This window comes from Lepisosteus platostomus, chromosome 17 (genome assembly GCF_059453375.1).
Source record: "Lepisosteus platostomus isolate fLepPlt1 chromosome 17, fLepPlt1.hap1, whole genome shotgun sequence".
Classification (NCBI taxonomy): Eukaryota; Metazoa; Chordata; class Actinopteri; order Semionotiformes; family Lepisosteidae; genus Lepisosteus; species Lepisosteus platostomus.
The window spans coordinates 8,050,796-8,076,443 of NC_142627.1; the positions used below are offsets into that span (position 1 = coordinate 8,050,796).

The 25,648-nt window shown below is 39.4% G+C and overlaps 2 protein-coding genes and 1 long non-coding RNA gene across 8 annotated transcripts in view; 1 reads left to right on the plus strand and 2 right to left on the minus strand.

The window, feature by feature from the left end:
• The window catches only part of LOC148646051 (voltage-gated delayed rectifier potassium channel KCNH1), a 109,828-nt gene extending 102,597 nt beyond the window's left edge, over positions 1 to 7,231 (plus strand). For both annotated transcript variants that reach the window (XM_088609522.1, XM_088609523.1), the window contains one exon: positions 2,266 to 7,231. In XM_088609522.1, the coding sequence (XP_088465648.1) occupies positions 2,266 to 3,117 (852 nt within the window). In that variant the 3' untranslated portion in view covers positions 3,118 to 7,231. The remainder of the gene's footprint in view (positions 1 to 2,265) is intronic.
• On the minus strand, positions 2,070 to 9,193 carry LOC148646052 (uncharacterized). Its single transcript, XR_015927852.1, has 3 exons — positions 8,148 to 9,193; positions 2,889 to 3,085; positions 2,070 to 2,657 (listed from the first exon to the last, which is right to left on the minus strand). It is a non-coding gene; the product is annotated as an uncharacterized LOC148646052 (long non-coding RNA).
• Positions 9,194 to 11,578: 2,385 nt separating this feature from the next.
• Positions 11,579 to 25,648, minus strand: part of hhat (hedgehog acyltransferase) — an 88,598-nt gene continuing 74,528 nt past the window's right edge. For all 5 annotated transcript variants that reach the window (XM_088609525.1, XM_088609526.1, XM_088609527.1 and 2 more), the window contains one exon: positions 11,579 to 11,882. In XM_088609525.1, the coding sequence (XP_088465651.1) occupies positions 11,797 to 11,882 (86 nt within the window). In that variant the 3' untranslated portion in view covers positions 11,579 to 11,796. The remainder of the gene's footprint in view (positions 11,883 to 25,648) is intronic.

Below are 25,648 nucleotides of genomic sequence, written 5' to 3' on the forward strand. Positions count from 1 at the left end.
AGAGTCCAGAAGTTGAAGGCACCATTGGAAATGAAGCTAATTGAGGACTTAGGGAGGGATGGTTTCTTTGCATGAAGAGTGGACTAGGTGTGCTGTTGGTATAAATTCATTGGCATCCTTCTGGGAAGGTGTTTGATCAGCTTTGGATCAGCAATATTGCAGCAATTAATGCACCGTCCTATTCAAAAGTATTTTTATATACTGGAAAGTACGTATAAAGTGTACTAGCTAGATGGGTGAAGTGAATAAGTCACTAACACTGGCAATTGCTTAATTTCAGCTGTTGGTATTCTGTCGACTTCATTTTGCCCTGGCTGCTACAGTAATTGTGGTTGAAGTAATGCCACATGAGGATGGATAACTGGTGTGCAGCAGCCTTGCTGGATGTACATGAATCAACAGGGGTAGGAAAGCTATAAAGGGAGCCTAAGGTGCAGTATATAAAAGGCAACTGAAAAGTAAATTGCTGTTGCAGTTGTGACAGGCCATGTGAATCTGTTACTATTTCAGAAGAGACTTATGACAAGGCCCTTGTGTGTCACTTTTTAAAAAAAGAACTATATACCTCCTATATACATTGACATTGGTATTCCGATATAGAGTTCCTTGTCTCATAGTCTCAAGGGAGAAGAGTTTCTGTTCAGTTTTTATTATAGCAGCAACAACGGCAACAACTGTTTGTTGGTATATTTCAGGTCTTTAATTAATTTCAAATTAATTTACATCACTTCACCCTTTTAATTGTAAAAAAACTAATAGTCTGTAATAACTTGCACTTAATACAGCGAGGGGGAGTTAATAAAGTAAAAAGCTTTCATGGGGAAATGTATATATTTTAAATGCACCATTGCAATAATTAGCACTTCTGTGCTTGTGGGGTGACAGAAGGATCACGTAGTTTTTCTTTCTCTTTAATTCACCTGCCGTGCTACAGCCCCACGATGATCTGTAACAGGCAGAGGGGGCTTTGACGCAAGAGAGTAATTAATGCGACGTTTGTGATTAAAGTGGTTTTCTTTCAATGGCGCATTTTAAGAGGTAAGAGGCTAAAAACAGGGCAGCAGACACCGACCAGCTGAGCTATATTTAGAAGCCGATCGTGGAGGATGGGTACATGTGCATTGCTGAGTAAAGCACTTAAATTGTCTTCAGAGATCCACAGATAATTCTATTCAGCTCTAAGAACATGAAGTTATTTACCATCTACTCTCATTCTGGTCTGATGGGTTCAGCAAGAGGTCTGATTATGGCTGATACTGCAGTTCTGTTTTCAAGGCTTTTCAGGTCTGGCCAAATGGATTGATGGCAGCATCACAGACAGCTTTGACAAATCTAATCCTACTGTATATAATGTGTATGGCATCAACCTTCATATTAACACTGGTCTGAAAAGATGTGAACGCTTTTACTAGTGATTTCTGTCTTTGGATGAATGCACAGTATCTCCAATCTAAAAAGATTCAGTTCCTTGAGTCAGTGCAAGTGTGACATTCCCTTCTGACCAGAAATGGGTCTGGCTGCTCCCTTTTTACACTGCCTCTGGTGCAGCAAGGTTCCTTATAGCCTGGAGACTTAAACTGATCACAGTGTTCCAGCTGAGGTCTAGCTAAGGCACTGTGCAGTTTTAACCTGGTTTTACGTGATTTCAATTCTGTGTTCCCGGTAACAAATCCAAGCATTTGTATTGCTGTCTTCAATTCTTATGAAGCTTTTAACTTTTTTTTTAATTAGAGCTACTGTACCTTATTTTTCAGCAGTGCAGTCAACATTCATTTCTGGTGTTTTTGGTTAATTTTTCAAACGTTTTCCACTCCAGCCTAAAAAAACAGATTTTTTTTCTACCCAACCTTATGTCACATTATTATTTCTGTTATAGATCTACCCAATTTAAGGTGCAGTTATTGGAGGTGTGAAAGTATTAGGAAATCTATATCAATATTGTATCATGACAACATGCATGACAAGTAATGCAGCAGATAAGAACATTATTTTACGGGTTGTTATGAAATTGTTGTGTTAGCTGAAGGATGTGAATGTTACATTGGGCATCCTGGAAGGAACAGAGCATGTTGAACTTAACATTAATTTTAATCATTGTTACAGGACACTTACAGAAAAATGTCAAATTGCAAACAATGTGGAAGAGCCTCACTTTGAGACTTATCTAATTCTTCTGTGGTTTGTCAGTTGTTTGTGTTTGCAATGGCTTTTTAACCAGACGTTCCTACACTTTTCGAAATGGTGTTTCTTTATCGTTCCCTATAGATTGTGTTCCGGAAGATCAGCGATGTGAAAAGAGAGGAGGAGGAGCGGCTGAGGAGGAAGAATGAAGCCCCCCTGAACCTCCCCCCGGACCACCCGGTCCGCAGGCTGTTCCAGAGGTTCCGGCAGCAGAAGGAGGCCAGGCTGGCCGCCGAGAGGTTCAAGGATCCGGACGAGCTGGATGTGGAGAAGGGCACCATCTGCGTGGAGCCGTCGCCCCAGGACGTCGTCGCCACCACCAGCATCGTCACGGTGACCGAGAGCCCCGCCACCCCGGTCCCCTCCGTGTCGGCCGGCGCCTCCACCTCCGGCGCGTCGGACCGGGCGAAGCTGCAGGCCCCGGCGGTCTCCGGCTACGCGGGCAGCAAGTCGGCGGAGACCGCGAAAGGCAAGGGCTGGAACAAGTTCAAAGACTCGGTGGGAAAGGCAGACAACTGGAACAAAGTGTCCAAGGCCGAATCCATGGAGACTCTGCCAGAAAGAACTAAATCTCACGAGGAGACGTCTCTGAAGAAGACCGACTCCTGCGACAGCGGCATCACAAAAAGTGACCTGCGTCTGGATAACGTCGGAGAAGTCAGAAGCCCCCAGGACAGGAGCCCTGTCCAGGCAGAGGTCAAACATACCTTTTATCCAATCCCCGAACACACCATCCAGGCGTCCATCTTGGAGCTGAAGCATGAACTGAAAGAGGACATCAAAGCCCTCAACGGCCGGATGGCTGCCCTGGAAAGCCAGCTTGCCGAAATGCTCAGAATACTCAAATCTCGGAAATCGCGCACTTCGCCTCAGCACCTTTTCGAAATCTCCAGGCCGGTGTCTCCTGAATCGGACAAAGAGGACATGTTTTCGTAATTTTTTGGGGGAGTGGAAATGTGAGTTTTGTCCTGGAAGAGGCGCATGGACAGTGAGGAAAACCACACAGGGAGCATAACCCATTGTTTCTGCGAATGCAGGAAATTGTAAGAATGTATCAGAAAGGTAAGACATGAAATAAATGTATCTGTCACTAGAGTGATTTAAGTATGGGGCTGCTCCTGGTTCTGTACAGTAGTTGTACCTCCAGACTGCTTTTTCACACCTGGGATTACACTGGATTACAGCTCTTCTGTGTTTCTGCTCAGTTTCCTGTGTACGATAGCTGTATATCTGAGTTCTAACGGGTCTTTTTTTGTAGAGTTTAACACGGACAGAGCAGAATTCTATTTTTATTTAACAAAGCAACCTCTAGGCAGTTTCTATTATTGACCAATTTTAGAGTCTTTTTGAACAATAAATTGTCTGTTTGCATTTTTTGTTATCTTGATTTTCTTAATGTAAATCTGTTCTGGTTTTCTTCTAGTTTCATTTTGACCAGACAGAATCCCTCCCTCCTTCTTTTGTTCTTTTAATTGAACTTCATAGTCATAAGCAAGTTCTCAGGATCTTCATCCTGTTTCAGACATCATCCCTTGTCTGCAGATCATCAAAGTGTTGGGAGTTATCTCTGATCTCTGTAAAATCACTGGCTTGCTGCATGTGGTGTGTTTCTGTAGGAACCTCCTTGTATTCTCTCAAAGATGTCATGTGTTAAGTGCAGCTACAGCTTAGGCGTGCTGCTTGTTTATCATGGATCTCTAGTTTTTCCATTGTCCTAGTCTTGCTGAAACCAAGCAGGTCTGCTATGGTTTACATAGGGCAATGCTGAAAAATAAATGTAATCAAAGAAACAAAATGCATTTTTTGCACTATAGTGTTCTAAGACCTGATTTTTATACTGTCCCTGAGCTGTTTTCTCTGCAGTTTGCTGGGAATGTTCTCCTTGGAATCATATGCCCAAATGTGAGTTGCCAAGGAATTTCGACAGCTCTTCAGGGAACTAATGGCAAACTGGTACATTTTGCAAATGGGTCTTCCAGAACTTCACTAGATGGCCTCTATCGTGCTATCTCAAAGCACGGGCTGCTCTAATGCCATATGGGCCTTTTTATGGTTAAGTCTTTCCCTGTGGCCTTGACTTGCATTGGTCCATAATGAGTCGTTCAGATTTACTTACCGCACAGTAGTATCTACTCAGAATGTAGATGAACACATTTTGTTTGCTGACCTTGAATCTACAGACAATACAAAACAGCTGGAATTTCTAAGTACAAAAACGGTACTGTTCCTTATTCTCGTCAGATTGGAATGATTTTATATTCCCTCTCACTCCTTTTCCTCTGTGATGAGATATCTTTAGGAGTTACATACAGTAAATCCATGACTACAACCTGCGGTGAATGGCGTTTAAAATATGATTTAACAAAGCAGCTCTCCGGAGCCGTCCAGTCTGTCTGCTGTGGATCAGTCCCCCATATAGAGGGTGCATCAGGATTCCAGCAGACAGAAAACACAAGTTCAGTTTTGGAGTAGTACACCAGTCTCATAAATTGTAGGTGCAAATTCTTATCTGGACAGGGTTGATAGATTAGTTGCTCACACCTGAGGAAGGCTCCACGGCCAAAACGTTGTTTTCTTTTTCTCTTTTCAGCATGGAATAAACCCATTACTTGTGATTTATAGATAATTGCATTGATCCAACCTATTACAGTATACAGCATATAGCACTTTATGAACTCCTTTATAACAATTAGGGCACTTCATTTAGCCAAAACAATTACACCATTTTTCAAAGTTTAAATTGATTTCTTATTCAGTTTGACATCATTTACTTGCAATACCACCTCTGGCAAAGGTTAAGCTTTAGCTTTGTGCATCCTTTGCTTACTGCAGACATTCAAGATAAAGGCTTACACGTGTCTATTTAGGTTGATATCATTTTAAAATAGTGGTTTCCAAGAAACTGATACAAAACCTGCAGTTTTCTTGGTGCTGATACAGTCCCAAGGTGTAATTGTGGTGTTAGTGCATATCTATCTCATTTGTTTAATTGTGGAACTTCTTCACCTTTCTGTGCTTTCTTCATGTTTTGTGACCGAAAGCATATTCAAAATTCCATGTACTGTACATGGAAACATAATAGAGATCTTATTACCCGTAATTAATCCTTACTCCCTCTAATCCAAAAGGTTAATAATATAGTCTGCAATTCCTTTATGTTCCTATTCTGTGGTGTAGTCAAAACCAAAAAGAATGACATTCTTACACACTAACAAAGAGAAGACCTGCTATTGGCATTTTGAAATTTTATTTATTGCTTTGCTTATTTATGTTTATCGCAAACATGAACAGATTGTGAGACTTTCACCTGCCCTTATGGCATATTTTTCACAGAGCCCTTTGGAGTTCACAACAAGTCAGTTTAGCCATTTGAAGCTCCAACTTCAAAGACCTGCTTATTCGGCTCTTCCCCATCAAATGTTGCACGCAGTGTTTTGTCCAGACACCTGCTGATTTGGCTGAGCTTTTCTGTTCTGTTTGCTTTGTTAAAAGGGCAAGAACTGTCTCACTATCTGCTGGGCTGCTGGATAGGACAGTTAATGTTTAAGATCAGAAACGGAGATTAAAATTGCAAAACGGTGCACATCTGTATTCTTTACGACATATGAATGTTTGGTCATATCAACACCATTATAAATTTAATAGGGTGTGTGAGGATTTGGGGAAGTGTTGTCGTGTTTTTTTTGTATCTATTGCAAATAACATGCTTTGTTTGTTTGTATTACTTTAGAGTTTGAAGAATATAAAATTGGACCTATTCATTAGTATGGCTTTAATAATTGTACTTACACTGTATTTAAATAAGGCTAATTGTCTAGATTTGTATTAGACAATTGTTGGTCTTTATGAAGAATATCGGTCACCAATAGCTTTTGAAAACATTTTTCTTGAGTGTGTCTGTGACATGATGTAGAATTGTCCAATAATAGTTGGGCTGTCAGAACAGTTTCTGAGATAAAGATCTCTGTGTTGCTGACAGCCTCACTGTACAACACAGTTGAAACGTGCTCCTGACCTATAATTGAACTAAAAAATGTTAACTTTCTTGGACTCTGACACAATACTCTTGGTGGTTATAAATATTGCTTAGCATTATCTGTTGTGTGGAAACTGAAACAATTTTGGGGAAAAGAAGGGTTCATTTCTTTAGTAGAAGCTCAAAAGAAAGTAAAAGCCAGGTGCATATTTTATATGGAAATAAAATTAATGATGACTTTTGGGGAGTTCATCGGGGTTAGAATTACCCAAAACCTACCTTTCCACCTATGCAGAAAATTGAATAAGTACTTTTTTTAGTTTTGTTTAATAGAGCCTTTGCCCAACTAAAATGTATGAATTGACTGTAGCTTATGTGCTCTTCCAACAAATGAAAAGAAATGTTTTGGGATTGGACTGTTCTGTTGCAGTCATATCTTTATACTCATTGTATAATGAATTCCCACACATTTAGTGGTATTCTTTAATGAAGGAAAGATCATTTTTCTTCATGACACTTATTGTGGTATAGTTGGTATTCTATGTACCCAATACCATTTACTTTCCCTGAGGGAGAGTCACATCTTATTCCTTATAGTATTTTTGTATTGTTAATTCCTGCCATACAATGTGCAGAATGAAAGACACCAACAAGAAACTTGATCAAACTGCATCTATTCATCCTGCGAGAGAACTGTACTGCTGCTTGTCTGCTTCGGCATTTAGCTTTGTGTAAAATCTATTACCATCCCTTTCCTCTGTCAGACACCAAAAATACTTGAGTTTTCTGTTGCATTTCTTCAATACATATGTGTGCGCATGGAGAATGAAGAAAAACAATTAGAAACTATTTTTGTGGTCAGCCATTCAAGCTGCCAGGTAGCACTGTACGTAGTTTTGGAATGTTGTTTAAAAAAAAGAACATTAAAAAGATACAAAAATAAGACCACAATGTGATTTATGCACATGTAATTGTATTCATATATTTCCTGTAACAAAACTTTTAAGCACAAATAAGAGTATTTGTAAAGTTACGTACAATTTTATTTATAATAATAAAATATTTTATACATGATTCATTTTTGTCCTGTATTGGAGAGGTATTTGTTATTTTGTCACAGACCATTTGACCAAAATGCATTTTAAACAGTTTTGTCAGAAGGTAACTCTAATGTAACTGTTCATTTAGCAGCAACATTCCTTACATTTAATGCAGAATGAGTCAATCTGAATCCTTTACCTGCCATTTATTATGTGCATATAAGAGATGTATCCTACACGTGTCACACCCACATTGCTTTTATTAGAAAACACTGAAGATCTGAAACTCCCAAATTTTGATTTTTAGAGATGTTTCATTTGCGATATAGAAAACTACTGTATATACAGTACATGGAAAACTCAATGCAAGGTATAACAACCTAAATATTCCACATAGCCAGCCACACGCTGTATGATATAGACTTTCCATATTTTGCAATGTTAAACGTGTGAAACCAGAGATTTAACAAAATCCCTAAATATATGTGCAAATACTTGAGATCCAAAGGTTAATATTTAGTGATTTATGCAAAATCCTTGGTCTCAGACTCTGTCTTTAACATACACTACATATATCAGACCACCTACACTATTCTGCACAATAAATACAACAAACATATGGGAGGCATGCAATTGTAATCATTCCTGACGTCACTTCCTCCGTTTAAAAACCTATAAATCATATTCGCAAGCCCTGTCTCTCTGCATTCTGTTACAATTTTGTTTCCCTCCACTTCCTAATTTCCACCTCTGCAGTTGCCCCCTTCTCATCCTGAATGGGGGGGTGAGGCCAAATTTACTAAGACTGAAACACTCAAACATCTGTAAAAAAACACCTCATTCTTGGGTGGTGTTATTCCTTGTGAACTGTGATTTTGGAGGTTCTGACCACACTGCAAAAAGACTCAAGATCCCCCCCCCCCACCCAGACACCCACTTAACACACCCACGTGAAGCCTGAGGATAATCCACTCCTGCTGTAGATCGTTCTCTCGACAGCTCACCTCATGACGCTCAGGGCCTGGTTGGTTTGTGCTGGTTGGCAGCCAGGCAGAAGGCAGAGGTGGACCATGGTGTGGGCCCTGAAAAACACCTGCAGTTGTGGCAAATTCAGAAAGCTACTGAAAACGAAGGGGATGGGAGGCTGTAAAGCTACTGTTCCTTCTAGTAACAGGATCTCCTATCGTGTTTAAATGAATACATGCAGGTCATTATGCTGGAGTCCTCCTGGGGCTACTCTGCGTGGCAGTGAGAACTCATAATGTAGAAAATGTTTGTTAATTACGGAGTGGTGATCAATGGCAAGCAGCGCCATGCCCTACTGTTTGTGTGCCGTAGGAAATTACTACGGTAAGTGTGTTTTAAGATGTATGGTGTTTATGTGTCGTATACATTTCAATTGGAAGTCTACAGTATAATATGCCACAAACGTCTTAGAAAGAATCCAACCTTAGCTAAGTTGCTTTTAATTTTAAAGAGTAATCCTGCAGCTCTCGACTCTTTTAATGAACTGCATTAGAGAACTATACATCTTCAACACAAATGTGGCAATAATATAGAATAGGAAGAGTTAACCCACAAACAAGTTGTTTGAAAGAAACCACTCAAGGAATCATGCAATACATGCAGTAGTATGGACAAGGCACGTGCTCCAGGAATGATCAACACTTTAAAGCCCTTTAAAACCTACACACACCACGTACAAGGGGAAAACTTGTCACTATCATGTGAAATGCAAAACAAGAATTGCCACATCCTCTGTCATTTTGGTGCATTAACTAGTTTCAGTAACAGGCTAATCACTGTTATTGTAAATCCATTTTCTGAATTACAGGTGTTTTCTGTGAATTTTAAGTAGGCTAAATGCATACTAAGACTGCAGTTCATTTGCTCGACATGCAAAGTGATACTAATGAAGAAAGTTGCTTATAACAGAAGAGATTTAAATCCACTGCAATTTAAGCATACAAAATGCAGCTTGTATGTCACCAGTTATACATACCCAACGCCTGATTCATCTGTCGACTTCATGTCTCGACTGCAAAAGATGAATCTCCATTCATATTATATTCACAAATACTGTCAGAGGTCATGCAATATTAGCATGCATGATGTGATAAACACACGCAGATGATTAACAAATTACAAAAGAAAAGAGTGATCTCCATCAGTGCATGCCTTCTCAATGGTCACTACTTACCACAAACGCACAATAAGACAAATAAAAACATTGCAGTGAAACACAGTGAACTGAACTATTCTGATTCCTACATTTTAATTGCAACACTTTATCATTTTCAATTTAAAATGAGCACACATAGACATATGTATACAGACTCCAGTATATATTGTAATATTCCCACTTCAGCTCTATCTAAGTCTATCTTAGTCTTTGTACTGCAAGTCTGGAGTATGAGGCTTCAGATAGTAACTTAAAGGGTTCAAGCTTATATAACCCTTGTTTTATGATCAGTTTACCTGTAATTGCTTGGGAGTGTGAGCAGGCACAGATGCCTAAAGTGGGATGCTAGTCTATTACAAAGCATTTATTATTATGGAGCCTGATTTAAATCCATAGGCTGTCTTGTCACTGTGTCAGCACACGTCCCTCATCTGTTCGTTAACCATAGAAATCATGGAGAGAAATTACGTAGAAAATTACGTTTTGCAAGCATGCGGAAGATCATGATACTAAACCAAAGAATAACTTTCATTACAAATATCCCTACAGGCACTTCCAGGAATGTGATAATCCATCCAACTTCTTGGGTCTTTTGTTTGTTTAAATTACATTTAAAAGTAACCATATTTCATATCCTCACCAATCTCATTTTGCAGAAGCAATGGTGTATTTTAATTTGAACCCGTCTTTAAATCTAAACTGCACAGTTTAATAGTATTTCATTACTCCCTACAGTACATGCTCTTCACATTCACCGTAATTAATTTCAAAGGGACAGCAGATAATACATTCATTACCAGCAGAGTTACACAGATGGTAGTTGCAAGTCACTGGGGGAATAAACAAGACAATGTTAAGATGACACCAGCACCAACTTTCCTGATTGTAATGTTGAGGAATTTTCTCTTTTCCTGCTGTAACCTCAGTGTAATCTCGATGAACCTGAAAACTAATCAGTGCAGTGGGCTGGGGTACCCCTGAGAATCTTCCCTCTTCAGTTGCCAAGTGTCTCAAAAATTTGTGTAACCCACAAGTCAAGTTTAAAACTATTTAAATACCGCGAAAAGAAACACTAACATTATTGAACCTGTACGACAATCTGGTAAATACTCTAAAAAGCAAAGCGGACAAGAACGTTTATTGGGAAATGCTTCTGAACACATGTGGATAATTTAAATAGAACCCAATGGCTGTCCAGCTCTGGGCAGTGCTACACAATACAAAGCTAGTAAGACCTTATCAAGGGGTAAATTAATCAACACTGACGGCTGGAATGGTTTTACATATGTTGCCTACATCATAATCATAAACCCACACTTTTTATACACCTTTATTATAATCTATTATAATCTAGAAAGCATCTGCTGTATAATAATTGATGAACAACATTAGAAATCATAATATTACATCTGTCAAGTGTTATTCTTGCATAAATTATTAAGGTACAAATTGTCAATAAGAGGCTAATTGAGTTAAAGCGATTTAAACGGTCATGCAGCAGAGAGAAAAACATCTTTTCTCACAGTGTTTAGCAGCTTGAATAAGTAAGTTTGCTTGGAGCCATAGTAATTAAAGGGGATTTTTCTTTGACCTGCTCTCTAATCTGATTAGTGCCACACAGGTGCTCTTAGCCTTTTAGAATTATGAAACAGATATGTGAGCCGAGTGAGAAGCTGCAAAGCGTTTAGGTAAGTCAGTCTGTAGCCATCCTACAGTACGCAGGTGTAAATAATTCCGAAATGACACAAAACAAATCACCACATGCCGAATGCAATAACAGCAGGCTCCACAAAAATAATGTCTGGACCAAACTGAAATTAAAAACATTGATTTTTCCCCACTCCTTCTCCTGCTTGTTTTTGCAGCATTTGGTATCAGATCTATTATTACCGTCATATATCATTCCATCAGAAAGCTCGGTACTGTCTCACTCTGTACCCCAAATGGAGAGTAGCTCTAGGAGGCCAGGTGTTGGCAGATAGTGCTCACCTGTCAGAGTGGTCACCTGTCCCACAGGGTCTTTTTCATGTTCTGTCATCTCTACTTGTCTCACTTGACACCTGGGATCTTTCTCTTAACCTTCTTTCTCACTAAAGCCTTTTGTGGACATCTGACCTGGGGCATAAGGTTACAAAGAAGAAGATTGTGATTGAAATGTATGTCCATGGATGTTTGTGTTTTCAATTAATTCAATTACTCTTTTTATTGGTTATTGTAACTTTTCTTTTATTTCTTTTCACTTTCAGTCATATCAAATTAACTGTGCAGTGCATAAAACATGAATATGTACAACATTTGCAAAGTGGATAATCACTATTGATATTCGGTATTCGGTACTGTTTGCTGACTTTGTTGATATAAAAAAAAAACAATTTTGTATTAAAACATAAAATTGACAGACATATTTGCGGCTCATGTTACTGATGTGTCTTGTCCCACTCCATTCCTATCTGGGTGAAGCAATACAGAAACCCCAGGACTGGAATGGCTACATTAGGCCAACCTGCAGAGAAAGAAAAATAATACAGATTGTAAGGATTACAAGCAGAAACTCTGCTTATAATAGATATTACAAGAAACTTGAACTGCAAACATTCTGTAAAAAAAAATTAACTTCATGGCATGCACCACATAATTAATGCCTCAACTAGACTAGATGCTGCATTGAAAATGAGACACAATGCCTTTTTGTTGTGAGACTTGCAGTATGCTTTCTTAGCTGTCTTTCTTCATTTCCAGCTCGTTTTGTATCTTTTGTGATTTTGTGAAATAATGCATTTATACTAAAAAAAAAAACCCAACAGGAACAGAAACACCCACTTGACTGAAAACCCTTTTCTGAGTTACTGCTGGCTCAGCTCTTTCCTGAAACAAGGAGAGCCCGAGTAATGCGATAACCTGATCAGGGGCCTTTTGCTTCAGACTATTTGTGGCTGTTTATGTAATAAAGAATGCAGTGCATTCCAGATATCTGTTACAGAAGGATTATAGACAAAACAGTGGTATGAATGCTGCAGATCTGAAGATCTGTGCCCCTGATGGTGTTAAAAGAGGTTCAAATTATAATCTGAGTGAAAAAATGTCCTCAACATACTGTATTTAACTGTCTTGGCAGCCTTGACACTCAGAATTTAGCATATCCACTGTTAACTGATGCAAGGGCCTGAACTGTATTTGGCAATGGAACCACAATACTCTCGGATCAATTGCACGATGGCTTATAAATAAGCCTGATTGCTGATTACACGTAAGCCTATTTTCTCTCCTTCACTCCCTCAGTGTTACTGCCGTGATTGCAAAAAAAATAACATCCCTTAAGTGGAACAACATTATGCTGAATAAAGCTAAGGTAAGGAGCCTTACATGAATAGATGAGATCATTAAAAAGCAGGAATACTCTTTTCTATGCAGAATCCTGCTGTATGATCTGTTATCAATACCTGTCAGCTGGCATGCTGTAAATTGACTCCTGAAGATTTTTTATGCTGTGATTACCTGTCAGGGCCTAATTCTTCTAAATGTAATTACTAGTGAAGATGCAACCTGGTATTTTTCAAAGATTAAGATGTCAATATATTAGCAAAACAAAAACTGCTGATGAGAGGGGAAAGGCAGCAGTGAGACTGACAGCTGTAGTAACCCCTACAGACCATCAGGTGCATGAAGTGATTACACCGTCTCTGATGCAAATGAAATCCACCGTCTCAGTACAACACTGACAAGAGGGCCAGGCGCTCATCATATTAGTTCATTTGGCCAAGAAAGGATGGAGATAAGAGATTTAAACCCTAGTATTAATTAGATGATATCAAAGTTGTTTGTCTCAACAGTGGGTGGGAGAAGTGCCCTGATTGAAAGCAGGGAAAAGGATATCCATTGACATGGACGGCAAACAACTTTGCTTGGATATTTGACATTATAATGTCACCTTTGGGGTGCAGTGTACTGGAAGTGCCATTAGAAACTATTTAATATGTAAAATGTTCATGTACTGGGGCCTCACTGAAGTAGTGGTGAGAGAAGTATTCCCGGCAGTGTTATGTAACATATTTCATAAAACAGACCAACGTTCCTTGGGAAGATTCACAAGGAACCCCTTTTCTAGGTTTGTCACTACCTCAGGTAACGTTTTTCTCAGTAAAGTACCAGCAACAGAACAAGGTGGCAAAAAAAGAGAATGTTATTTTGTAGCTGCAGTTCTATACTCTGTATACAAATCAGTACTTGTTCTGGATGAAGATATAATACAGTAGACTCCTGTTTTATGCTATATGTTTTTACGCAAATTTGGACAGTATATATGTGGTCGGCAATGAAAAAAATGAATGAAAAATCCAATAATATGGGAAAGTTCACAAATGCGCAGCAGGAATGTGAGCTATGCTTTGGAAACTAAGTTACAGAGCCTATTGCACTCTGTTGCTTTCTTTACTGTGTGGCATCACGAATGTGCCTCGGAAACTGAAAATGCATACAAAGGGGAAAGGAAGTCAAGAAAAGTGCCTGATTTGGAGTTAAAAATCCATATTTTTAACAAGTTAAGGGGTGGGATGACAGTGACCAGCTTGGAGTGTAAGTATGGCGAGAATGAATTTTCGATTAGTGCAATTACAGACAGAGAGAAGGCTGTTTTGTGAGAGCTGTGCATCTGCTGCAGGAAAGACTGGAAACCTGATGAGCCATGTGCATAATAAGGTCCCTATGCTTGTAGATTGAGGAGGTGATTCAGAAGCATGTTCCCAGGGGATGGGCATACGATTCGTGAAAAAGAGCTTAGCCTCTGTGAACATTATTCAAAATGCGAACTATGTACAGTACTAGTGCTGTTTAAAGCCAGTGCTGGCTGGCTTAATAGTTTCAGTCTGTGGTACTGTATAATTTGAAAAATGTGAAAATAACAGGTCAATCAGCATCAGCAAGTGAAGAAGCAGGGCATGGATTTCTGGAATGATTGAAAAAACTGAACAAAAAGGAAACAGACCTGAACAAGTGTTCAATGCAAACGAAACAGGGCTATTTGCTCAAACGCACATACATCTTGAAACATGAACACCTGGCCCCAATTTCAAGGCATGGATGTGTAACGATTGCATCACGTTGCTGTTTCGGGGTAATGCTGTCAGACATACAGTATGATCAAGCCTGGCTTCTTATATTGCGCGGCTAATCCCCATGGATTGGAGGGAAAAAACTAAAACATTTTGCCAGTCGACAAGAAAGCTCGGATGACTGAACTAATTTCAGAGTACAATCCATCAATGGACCACTCATCGAAAATTAACCGGGCACTCAGAGATGGCATATTTACACTCATATTAAGAAAGGCACAATGAGTTAAAACGTAAAGAAGGACAGTTCTTCACATCGACTTCTCGAGACACCGAGTCACCACTCCCAACACTACCCCACCACAAGCCCACACACCTTGACTACGAGCCCTGCCACCACCCAGCTGCCTCTGCCACTCATACGCCTTCAGCCAATTGCTGTACTCCGCCACTCATACGCCTTCACCCAGCTGCTGGCCTCCGCCACTCATATGCCTTCACCCAGCTGCTGGCCACCTCCACTCATACGCCTTCACCCAACTGCTGGCCACCTCCACTCATACGCCTTCACCCAATTGCTATACTCCGCCACTCATACGCCTTCAACCAACTGCTGGCCACCTCCACTCATACGCCTTTACCCAACTGCTGGCCTCTGCCTCCAACCCCGAAGACCCCTCTCCAGCTATCTCAGCAGAGAGCAGCTCTGAACAGAGGTAAAGGTTCGAGTGTGTGACCCCTTCATCTCCAGCATCATCGTCGTCATCAGCTGCACATTCCTTTCATCATCACTGGGACATTATGGTGAGTATTCCCTGCATTTTATTATTATTACATTTTATTTGATCTATTTTGTATACTGTACAGTACTGTACTTGCTGTATTACTGTTTCAACTATACTTACATACTAATAAACTTACGAGGGTAGGGGAATAGGGGGTCTAAGGGGGGTTTTCTGATTATATGCGATTTTGGGTGTACACACTATGTCAGGAACCTAAATACCATGTAAAACATGAGTCTACTGTCTTACATAAATGTCCTGAAATGCCTTATCACGACAAAAAGTAAATGACAGAATGCGCCGCAAGACGAATCATGAAAAAACACAAATAAATGTGTTTACAGCTGGATGCTGTAGAACAATGACTTAACAGCTGAATTTGCCAATATCGGCAGAGGCAGCCAGTGACTACTACAGCTAAAAGGCATAGGAAGCAGTAAGAAGTAGTGTTCAACCTGTATCACTGATTTATCTGTTCAGACCATAGCAGTGCCAGATTCCTGCGGACGTGAAATCTAATATGTTCTCATTGCTGTTTTTCAGCACCCTGGACAGCTCTCTATATAAAGGCATTGTATCATCACAGGCTGACAGCCCTTTATGCTGGGAGCCATCCAAGCTTCTATAAAAAATCTGTATTCTGTGTTCATGCAGAACTGCACTAGGCACTCCCAAACTATTCAGGACCTGCAAATGTTTGGCTGAAACCTGCTGAAGCAATATGCTGACGGCCTGAACAATCCCCAAGGTGAGACTTTGCTACGGGCTATGAATACGCTCCTGTTTAAAGAGAGTAGAAGAGAAAGGTAAAGGCTGCAAACACAGCACAGACAGGCTTCAATAAAGTCTTTGTTTCATGCTGTCTACTCAGTCAAATGCAGAGCACACAGCACACACATTTTGTATTAATAAACTGTGGTGTAGGAGTATATGTATTACAGTTGTGTGTGATTTTAAAATGAAATTAATGACTGATTCATATTTACAGAGCCTTTAAAAACAACCAAGCAGATCCACCACACACATATTATGCTCTCTGCATTTTATACGCCTTGGTAATAAGACTTTTCTCCCCCGTTTCTTGTACTATTTTGAGAAGTAATGAAATATTTTATCATAAACCATATATATGCATGCGTGTATGTTGTATACTGTAAATATATTACGTTAATGGCTGTTATGGCCATTCTCACTTGCAGAATATTCTTATAATATATTCTTTCTCATATTCATGATTTCAGTTTGAGCTGCTTTGGGCTAAATCTAAATAATAAGGCTTTTCTTTTGGTGCTGAACAAGAGTGCGTGAATGTACAGTATTGAGCATAAATAGTGTTTACATGTGGTACAGGTAGCAAAACAAACCGCAGTGTAATATAAAAGGATTTTTTTTACTTTAATCCTTCATTTTCAGAAAGGTGCTTGTCCTGGGAAGGGCCAAAGATACTAGTAGCCGAAAGCAGACACATTTCAAGACTGGACTAAGAGATCATGCTCACAGAGTCTATGGGACTCAATTCTATTGCAGGGGGTTTGAGGGAGTGACAATTTAGAATACCAACATCCACACAGAAAGCTCCCTGGCTCAGAGTTGAATTCAGGACCCTAGAGCTACAAGGTAGCAGTGCTAAACCACTACGCCACCATTCATAAGAACATAAGAAAGGTTACAAATGAGAGGCCATTCAGCCCATTCCAACCCATTGGATAGTAAATAGCTAATTGATCCAAGGACCTAATTCATGATATACGTAAGGGTATCAGCTTTAACACCATGGCTGGGTAGCTTGTCTGGGTTCCACACTCCTCCCACAGTCCTATAGGTAAAGAAGTCTCCTGCTCTGGTTTTTAAATTTTATATGCACTTCCAAAGTGCATTCAACTTCCACACTTAATCATTTCCATGAAGCACTTTATCACTCTTCTACAAAATTCAGTTAAAGGAATATTTTATGAGCACGGCTTGAAAACGTTCAAAGATGTTGATAGACTAGAACTCTACTGATTTTGCTCAGTGGTACTGGGATGTATGCAAATGACTGTGGGCTCTCCTTTGTAAACCACACACACTGTAAAACAGTTGGAAACCCCAGAAAAAAAACTCTTCATGTGTGTCTGAAACAAAGAGCTTACTTCATTTCTTCACCTGGACTGAAAATCACAACTGTGAGCAAGCCCAGCTGGAGGGGGAAAATCCTTGACTTATTTTACGATTCTGAAGGGGTTTAAAAGCAATTTCAATAGTCTCCAGTAAAAAGCACTTTTGGGAGGTCTGTTCCAGTGAATGATCCATTTACACTGTAGACTCCCTGGAGAACTGCAAAATGTTCATTTACAAGTTCATGAGATTCTTCAACAGCCCCTGAAGATTTTAGGAAGAGCCACTGTCTCCATGACTTGTATAATGTGACAATAAACACTAGGAGGTAAAGAGAGGAACACAGGGAAGAGAAACAATTCCAATGTAATGCACAGCAGTGTCTGTCATTAGTAGAGCTGTGTTCAATCGTAAGGCTTATAGATGATGGATTGAGACCATGTGCAATTCTCCAATATGCTGGCAATGTTCAGAAGGGACGCGAGATGACGTCCCTCTTCAGAGGTTTAAAGACAGGTGGCAGAAATGCAGTGACACACTTGATGTCTTTCACACTGAAGAAAGATGAGCGGCCAACAAGTCTGGAAACTTCTCATTAATAAACAGTGATAAAGAAGAGTAATTGTGAAAATCTACAGTGAGGTGGGAGCTTTTCTCTTTTCTATTCTCTGTATGAGTAATTTTAGTCTCAGCAGTTCACAGTTAAACACTAGAACAACACTGAACTTGAAGGAGCCCCTGATGAGTAGAATTAAGCTGTTTATATTGATGATTATTTAGAATTTCGAGATAATGTGGACAATCCAAAACAGACCATAATTTTGCCATGCCATACTGTAGTTCAAAGTTCAGAATGTAAATCAGGGGATGCTAGGTTAAAATTGTTGAATTGTACAATCGTCAGGTTTGAACAGGTCAAGAGAATTGGGTCTGGACAAACTATTACATTTATGTCCTACACTAACTGAAAGAACTGAATTTTAAATTGGTATGGAAAAAACAACCCAACAGACTTCTTCAGAATCAACAGTGTAACATCAGTCACAGGACACAAGTGGAAAAAAAGAGGAACTTATTTACACAGATCAAGCTAGCTGACAATTAGCCATTAACAATCAAATGAGGAATATTCCCTGACTGCCATCATGATAACAATTTCTTCTGGTCCATTGACATGATTCATTTGTACTGGAGCAATCTGAAACCCTTGAGGTAATTTCAATTAAACTGAAAAGAGTGAAAGGTTGGAGCATTGGTTAACATTGCTGCCTGGCAATGTTGGGGCCCTCAGTTCAATTCCTGGGGTGCTATTACACGTGGTTTGTTTGTTCTCCCCATGCTCATATGAGATTGCCTCTGGGTGCTCCCATTTTCTCCCACAGTCCAAAGACGTGGGACTGTGTTAGGTTAATTGGCTTCTGGGAAAACTGGTCCTGGTGTGTGTGCGCGTGTGTGTTTATGCATGTCCTGCAATGGACTGATGTCCCATCCAGTGTGTAACCTGCCTTGTCTATGACTGAGTTTTATATAAAGCAGTTAGAAAATAGATTAATGGAAGGATAAACTGATAAGATAATGCCAAAGTCATGCATTGGACTGCTTGTGTGCAACAAAAGACAGCATGTGAAATGATCCTGTTATAATTATGCATCGCTCCAGAGATCTCAAAAACTCACATACTGTACACCAGCCAGCTCTTCTGGTACTGCAGTTTTCAGATTTCGATCATCCACCTCCAGGCCACCTTTTTTTCCACTTGCTGACAAAGCATAACCTGCTTCTATTACATCTGCCATAAATTGTGAACAGCCACTGGGGAACCATCAAGTCAAATCGATACATATTATTGATGATTGCACACCTTAAAATGTGCAGATGCCATCCAAAAGTAATGGGCAAAAATCTTGAGAGATACAGTAGTTTAAAAAAATAGAGATAAAGACCATAACTAGGCTCAGATCAGCCAAGTTTTATTTTTCTTCAAAAACATTAGAAACGCTAAATAGTGACTGAATTGTGTATCTTTGTTTGCCTGAATGTAAAAATGTAGTATTCTTCATGCACAGAATAGATCAGTCAAGGTAGAGTCCTACAGAAAATACATTCAGGATACTCAATGATATTCAATGTACATAGATTCTTTTGAATTGTAATATCCACACACCGTGAGCAAAAATCATTTGGTTATCAAATTCTTATGGAAGTTGGTCTTGTTTATATCAACTGAATGATTATAACCAAGAAAATGCTTGAAAAAAGCAAGCCATCCAAAATATTTGTGCTATGTGATTTCTGCATATACAGTGCCCTCCAAAAGTATTGGGACAAAAACCTAAAATTACCATTTCCCTGTTGTATAAACAACAAATTGAAATTAACATAAAACAAATGATTCTCAGGCAGCATTCTGAAGGCCACATTTTATTTCTAGTATATATTTTGCAAACACGCAAGCATATTTCAAACAAAGCAGATGTTGTGCTCAGTCCCCCAAAATGTACAGTAGATGACCACAAGTATTTGGTCACTTAACGTCAAGCAAATTAAAAAGAGGTGGAAAGGTCAGTATTTGTTACAGATCCCTTGCTTGCAGTAACTGCATCAGGGTTCCATCCCATTGACATCACCAGACTCTGTTTCTTCACTTGAGATGCTTTGCCAGGATTAACTGCAGCCTCTTTAAGTTGTTGCTTGTTGGCCAGGCTTTCTGCCTCCAGGTCAGTTTGTAATGTTACACTTTTTCTGTCTGATAAACTCCTTTGTTAAGCGTGCAGTATGTTTCGGGTTAATGTCCTGCTGCATAATGAAGTGCAGACCAATCTGGTGCCATTTTTTCTTATATTTGCAGAAAAGATCTGTTTATCTCTGAATTCTACTGCTGCCATCTTCAGTTAAGACATAAATAAAGACCATTGAGCCTGTTCCAGAAGCAGCCATAGATGCCCAAGCCATGATACTCCCTCTACCATGTTTGACTAAGAAGTGGTATGCTTGGGGTCATTGGCTGTTCCTATTTTTCAACACACCTTAGACTTTCCATTACTTTGATAGCTGTTTATTTTGGTTTTATCTGTCCATAAAGCTTTGTTCCAGAACTACTGTGGCTCATCTCTGTAGTTTCTGCAAATTCCAATCGAGCTCTTCTGTTCTTGCTGTTGATTAGGGGCTCACACCTTGCAGTACAGCCTCTGAATTTTTCTTGGTGAAGTCTTCTGCGGATTGTGGTACTCAAGATTTGCACCCCCACACTCTGGGGATTATGTTTGATTATACTAACAGAAATTTGGGTTTTTTTCTTTACACTTAGAAACAGTTGTCTGTCATCCACCACATTTCTCTTTAAGGGATGACCTGTTCTCTGCCTGTTCTCGACTCCCCCAGTTGTTTCCTTTTTCTTAAGAACATTTCAGATTGTCAGCAATTTCTCTGATAGTCATTGTCTTTCCTTTCACTGTCAAAACGGCCTTCTTTTCTGTCATAGCGGGTTCTTTGGTCTTCATGTTGGTTTTTGCTGACTAATCCAAAACTTCAGAAGCAGTTTCAAAGCCCAGAATCATGCATAGACCTCCACAGCTCTTTAATGTGTGTGAAATGTTTGCAACGTGAAACCCTTTGACCAAATACTTGAGCTCATCTAAAATGCGTGTGTGCGTGTTGGGGGGGTATGGGGTTGAAAAAAGTGCTGTTGTTGCATAACGGTAAAACATTAATGCATAAAAATACCCATAGTCAAAAGGGGATATTCTTTGCTTTTGTCTCATATTCATTTTGTGCTTTGAAATCCAAATTTCCTAAGCACACAGTTATAATGAGCTAATTTGAACTCTTGTCCCGATACGTTTGGAGGGCACTGTATTTAGCACACCACCTTTTTCAATTGCCTGTTCATATTCTGCAGTGCATGGACCATTGCACTCAATGAGGATCTAATGCTAAAAAATAAGTTTGGAAGACGCCTGGAGAGAGCACGTCGCTCACAGCAACAATGTACTCCTTTGATTTTAACCTGCTTTCCAGCAATCACATTTAAATTAAACAAAGGTATTATTTAAGCCTAGAAATTCAGTTTATTTAACTGTTACGCAAAACATCTTTATTCTGATAAGCCTGTAAAGGAGAAATTTGCTGCCTTCTGCTTTCAGCCATCCAGTCCTTAATCCAATAAAGGCCTATATGGCTTTCAATGTATCAGGGTTTTTATTTCAATACGTGCTGTTGTACATTAAAATCCTGCTGGCAAGTCTAAAAGCGCCGTCATGTCAAGGTGAAGACTGCAATCAGACATTCTGCTGAGAAGGCAGGTTTTTATGAAGAAGATATTTGAACTAGTGATGGGTGGTACTGAGACAAGAAAAGCTGGTTCTGAAAACAGTGATAGTATATATGAGCCTACTACCTCCTCCCTGAGAACGAAATCACTTGAACTTCTTGTGTAGTCCATGCAGGTGAAGGTCCGTTTCAGGGTGTCTAACCCATTCAGAACGTTTTACGGGGTACCTTGAAGTCATCAGTTTGTAAGGACCCGGAAAACTTTCAGTATTTTAGCAAGGTCATTGGTTCAATTTAGTCACAAAGGGCCAACTGAGGTCCCCGAGAGCTACAGGGTATTTTCATTTCAAATGATCTCTAAACCACTTAATTGAACAAGTAGCCCGCTTCACTGCTCAAAACAAAATTGTTCCAAATCCGAAGAAGTTGATGAATTAAGTGTAACCCGTCAAACCTGCTGCACGGAGGCTTCTCGGTCAATACTGCTCCAGGGCTTGTGCACTCTTGACACCTCCAGACTCGGCTCTTTCAAGAGCAGATTTGGTCATATCTTTTACTAAAGGGTCGTTTGTCTAGCTGAGTCAAGCCCTGTGACTGAGTCTACACTTCGATTTAAAAGATTTATTCTGCCCTGCAAGGTGGTTTGCCACACATGCAAAACATTTTATACACGGGGTGCAAATATTTCTTTGCACCTGAAAATCAGACCTAATGGATAACGCACAAAATCATGAAACCACAAACAATGTCTGTAAAGAATGAAAAATGATTATTTTTCAATGAGGTGTATACATCATACATCGAGCAGCTCCACAGGGAGAACCCGACAGACATGTACTATATAACCTCTATTGAAGAGGAAAGCCTAAGGGAAAATTAATATTGCACCACCTGCTTTGTGTAGTGCGTTCACCCCATCTTAACCTATTAGGGACTGCTAGAGCACCATCAATGGCAATAACTGCTGCAGTTTTCCTCCACTAATAAAAACTCTTCCCCCAGGACAGAAGTAATCTGTTTTTATTCTGGCTGGCCTGGGCTGAGAAAGAGCTGAATACACCCTATCATCCATCTGTAACATCTATTTGTTTGCAGTGGTAATTCAGCATTCTGAGTATGTTTTAGAGTCTCTCACCCCTTGTGTGAGTGCGGTCATGAAAAAGACTATTTACTGATACAGGGTGGAGCCTGGAAAAGCACACACACAAACAGTGAGCACAGAAATACAAGGGCAGACCTGGATATTAGAAACAGCTTATTTTATATCTTGGGCTCATATCTTCATCAATTATTGATCTAACCAGTGAGTTAAGTTTAGATTGGATGCTTCCTGTTCTAAAGGAAATGAAATGATGCAGGGATGCCTAGTTTTACATTATTAATCTGGATGGGTTTTTTAAACATTTTGGGTAGGGCCAGTAAAACTAAAATAGCAGGACTATAAAATCCGCAGCTGTACAACATCATGGTGCCGGTCAAATTCAAATAAGGCAACAGTAAAAGTATTGCATCAGAGCTACAATCTGTGGGTATGATCTTACACCAAGAAATCCATTACATAACAACTATCCGGTGCTCTGATGTGCTGTAGGGGTGAAAAAGTTTCCCTTAAAGATCAGTTCGTGATTTATTACTTGTATAGAAGAAGCTCTGGAGCTTCATTGTCTCAAGAGAAGGGGCTCACCTATCATCATCAGTATGTATATTGAAAATCAATGTGTACAAGCAAATTGTATTTTGGTTTCTTTCAGGGTTGAAAGCTGTCTAGTCTACATGGCTCAGCCACAGTGATTAAAAGAGGTCACAGCTCTGAAACACAACATGTAAATAATTAACTTTGTCAGCTCCTTCATTTTTTAAATCACATTACAAATGTTGGAAAGTGTATCATTTTAGATGGATTACACTTAAAGGACTGTAAATCTTAGATCAATGGTTACTAATCTTTGGTGATTAATCTGGGATTACTTTATATATGAACAATTTGCGAAAAGATTTCAACTGTGATAGTGTTGGAATTCAAGGATTGTCAAACAAATTAAGAACGTAAGAAACGTTATGAATAAAAGGGGACCATTTGGCTTACCGAGCTCGTTTGGTAGTTAGGAGTTAATTGATCCAAGGATCTCATGCAGCTGTTTCTTGAAAAAAGCCAGGGTATGCGCTTTGACAACACGGCCGAGTAAACATTCTTATGTTCTAGAACAGTACATGATACCTTCAATTCTAAGGCGTGAAAAGAAACACTGCGAGCATTAACGTCCCTCTACACTGAAGAAAAGTGAATTAAAATCTCTGTGACACAACATAAAAAATACGTCTATGTATTTACAAAAATAACATTTTCACCCAGGACTGTAAATGACAGGTACTTATAATACCTTGAAATCTGATTGATTATTTTTTAAACTAGAGTGCTTGAGAGCCACAGAATGATTAAGCTTTCACTCCGGTCAAGGCTCGATTTTATTAATTATGGCTGACATGATCTTCAGGCAAATTTCGACTACACCCAGAAAATCTAAAGGACAGTTTCCTCATGATAAGGTGAGAAGGACCACTCCTCTAAACCAAATAAAATAATCTAATCATGTTATTTTATAAACTCTAGCAGTTGAAATGAAGGTTTTCTTGGCATTCTCTGAGATGTGCCTTTTCAAGACCTAATACAAAGAAGCACTTTCTGTCACCCACAGTCTGATTCAAAAATCATATTTAATGCTATTATGTTGAATCTGTTTTTATGGCCTAGAGCCTTTCTCAATAAATGCAGACAGTGTGATTTTCTAGTCTGTTGATAGAAACAGACTAGGCGTTAATTGTGTCCACTGATGGCTCCACTGGTATTTCTAGATCACACCAAAGAGGATTTTCTGTAACATCCTTTGATGATTAATGCAAAGATCTTATTAGGCTATGTGATGTAATCCTGCCCATGTATTTCAGCAATAATCCTGCATTCTCCTGCTCCAGTGAATAACTTTAAAGAATTCTGTTTGAACGTGGGGAAGTGCATATCTTTTTCATGACTTTAACCCTTACTGTACAGCATGTGCATATTATCGCAAATTTTCTCAAAAAATAACACTCAAAAATTCAGAAATAAAACGTGACACGGGTCTGTCTCAGACCCCCGTCTTAAACACCACACTTCCAAGACATGCTCAGGGCTCTATGACCCTCGCCAGCAGTTACCAGTTTTCCGATAATGGACAGAAAGAAGTTTATGAAGCACGTTTAAAGTTCATCTGCTGGAAGTGCAACTCCACCATTCTTGTTTGCTTTACAAACGAATTCAACAAATAGATTTTTCTTTACATGCCACTGGCATTTTGAATCCCATATGAAATAATATTAAGCATTCTTTGAAATATCACTTGTGTTTTGTTGAGGTTTTTCAGCCAGTTCTCCTGGCACATTTAAAACTGTCCCACGCTATCATCTGCCTACATGGGCGAAGTTAAATATATCTAATATCTCAAAGCGATGTCCATCTTCTTACACCACCACCACTAAAAAATACAATAGGAAATATCATCATCATCACCATCAGAGTTAATTAAATCACATTAAGCTGTATGAACTCATGGTGAGTGGGAGCAATCTGCAGCCTACAGGCACTCATCTCGGTGTCTCATGCTTCTGGCTTTAGCTTAAAAACTGACAGAAACAGAGTTAACACTGCGACACAGGAGGTCTTCATTGCCCGAACCAGCTGAAGGGGGAGTGAGCACAGATGCCCAGGGCTTATTAGCTAGAAGGCATCTTTTCTTAAAGTCCGATAGAGTGGATCAGATTTGCAGACGTGCTTAGGAAGACCACCTGGGAATTATGTTTCCTGGGCGGCCACAACTCGAAAAGGGTTACCATTCCATGTGATGTGGCAAAATGCACTGAGTCAAGCTAAACACCAAACACATTGTCTCATTATTGCTTTTTCTTTGTGATGGCAATGTCTCAGTGTGCTGTAACAACAACAACAACCACCACCTTAATAATACAGTAATTTATTTATAAATGCTGTATATCCTATAAAGTGTCCCACCACATAAACACCATGCAGTCTCTTC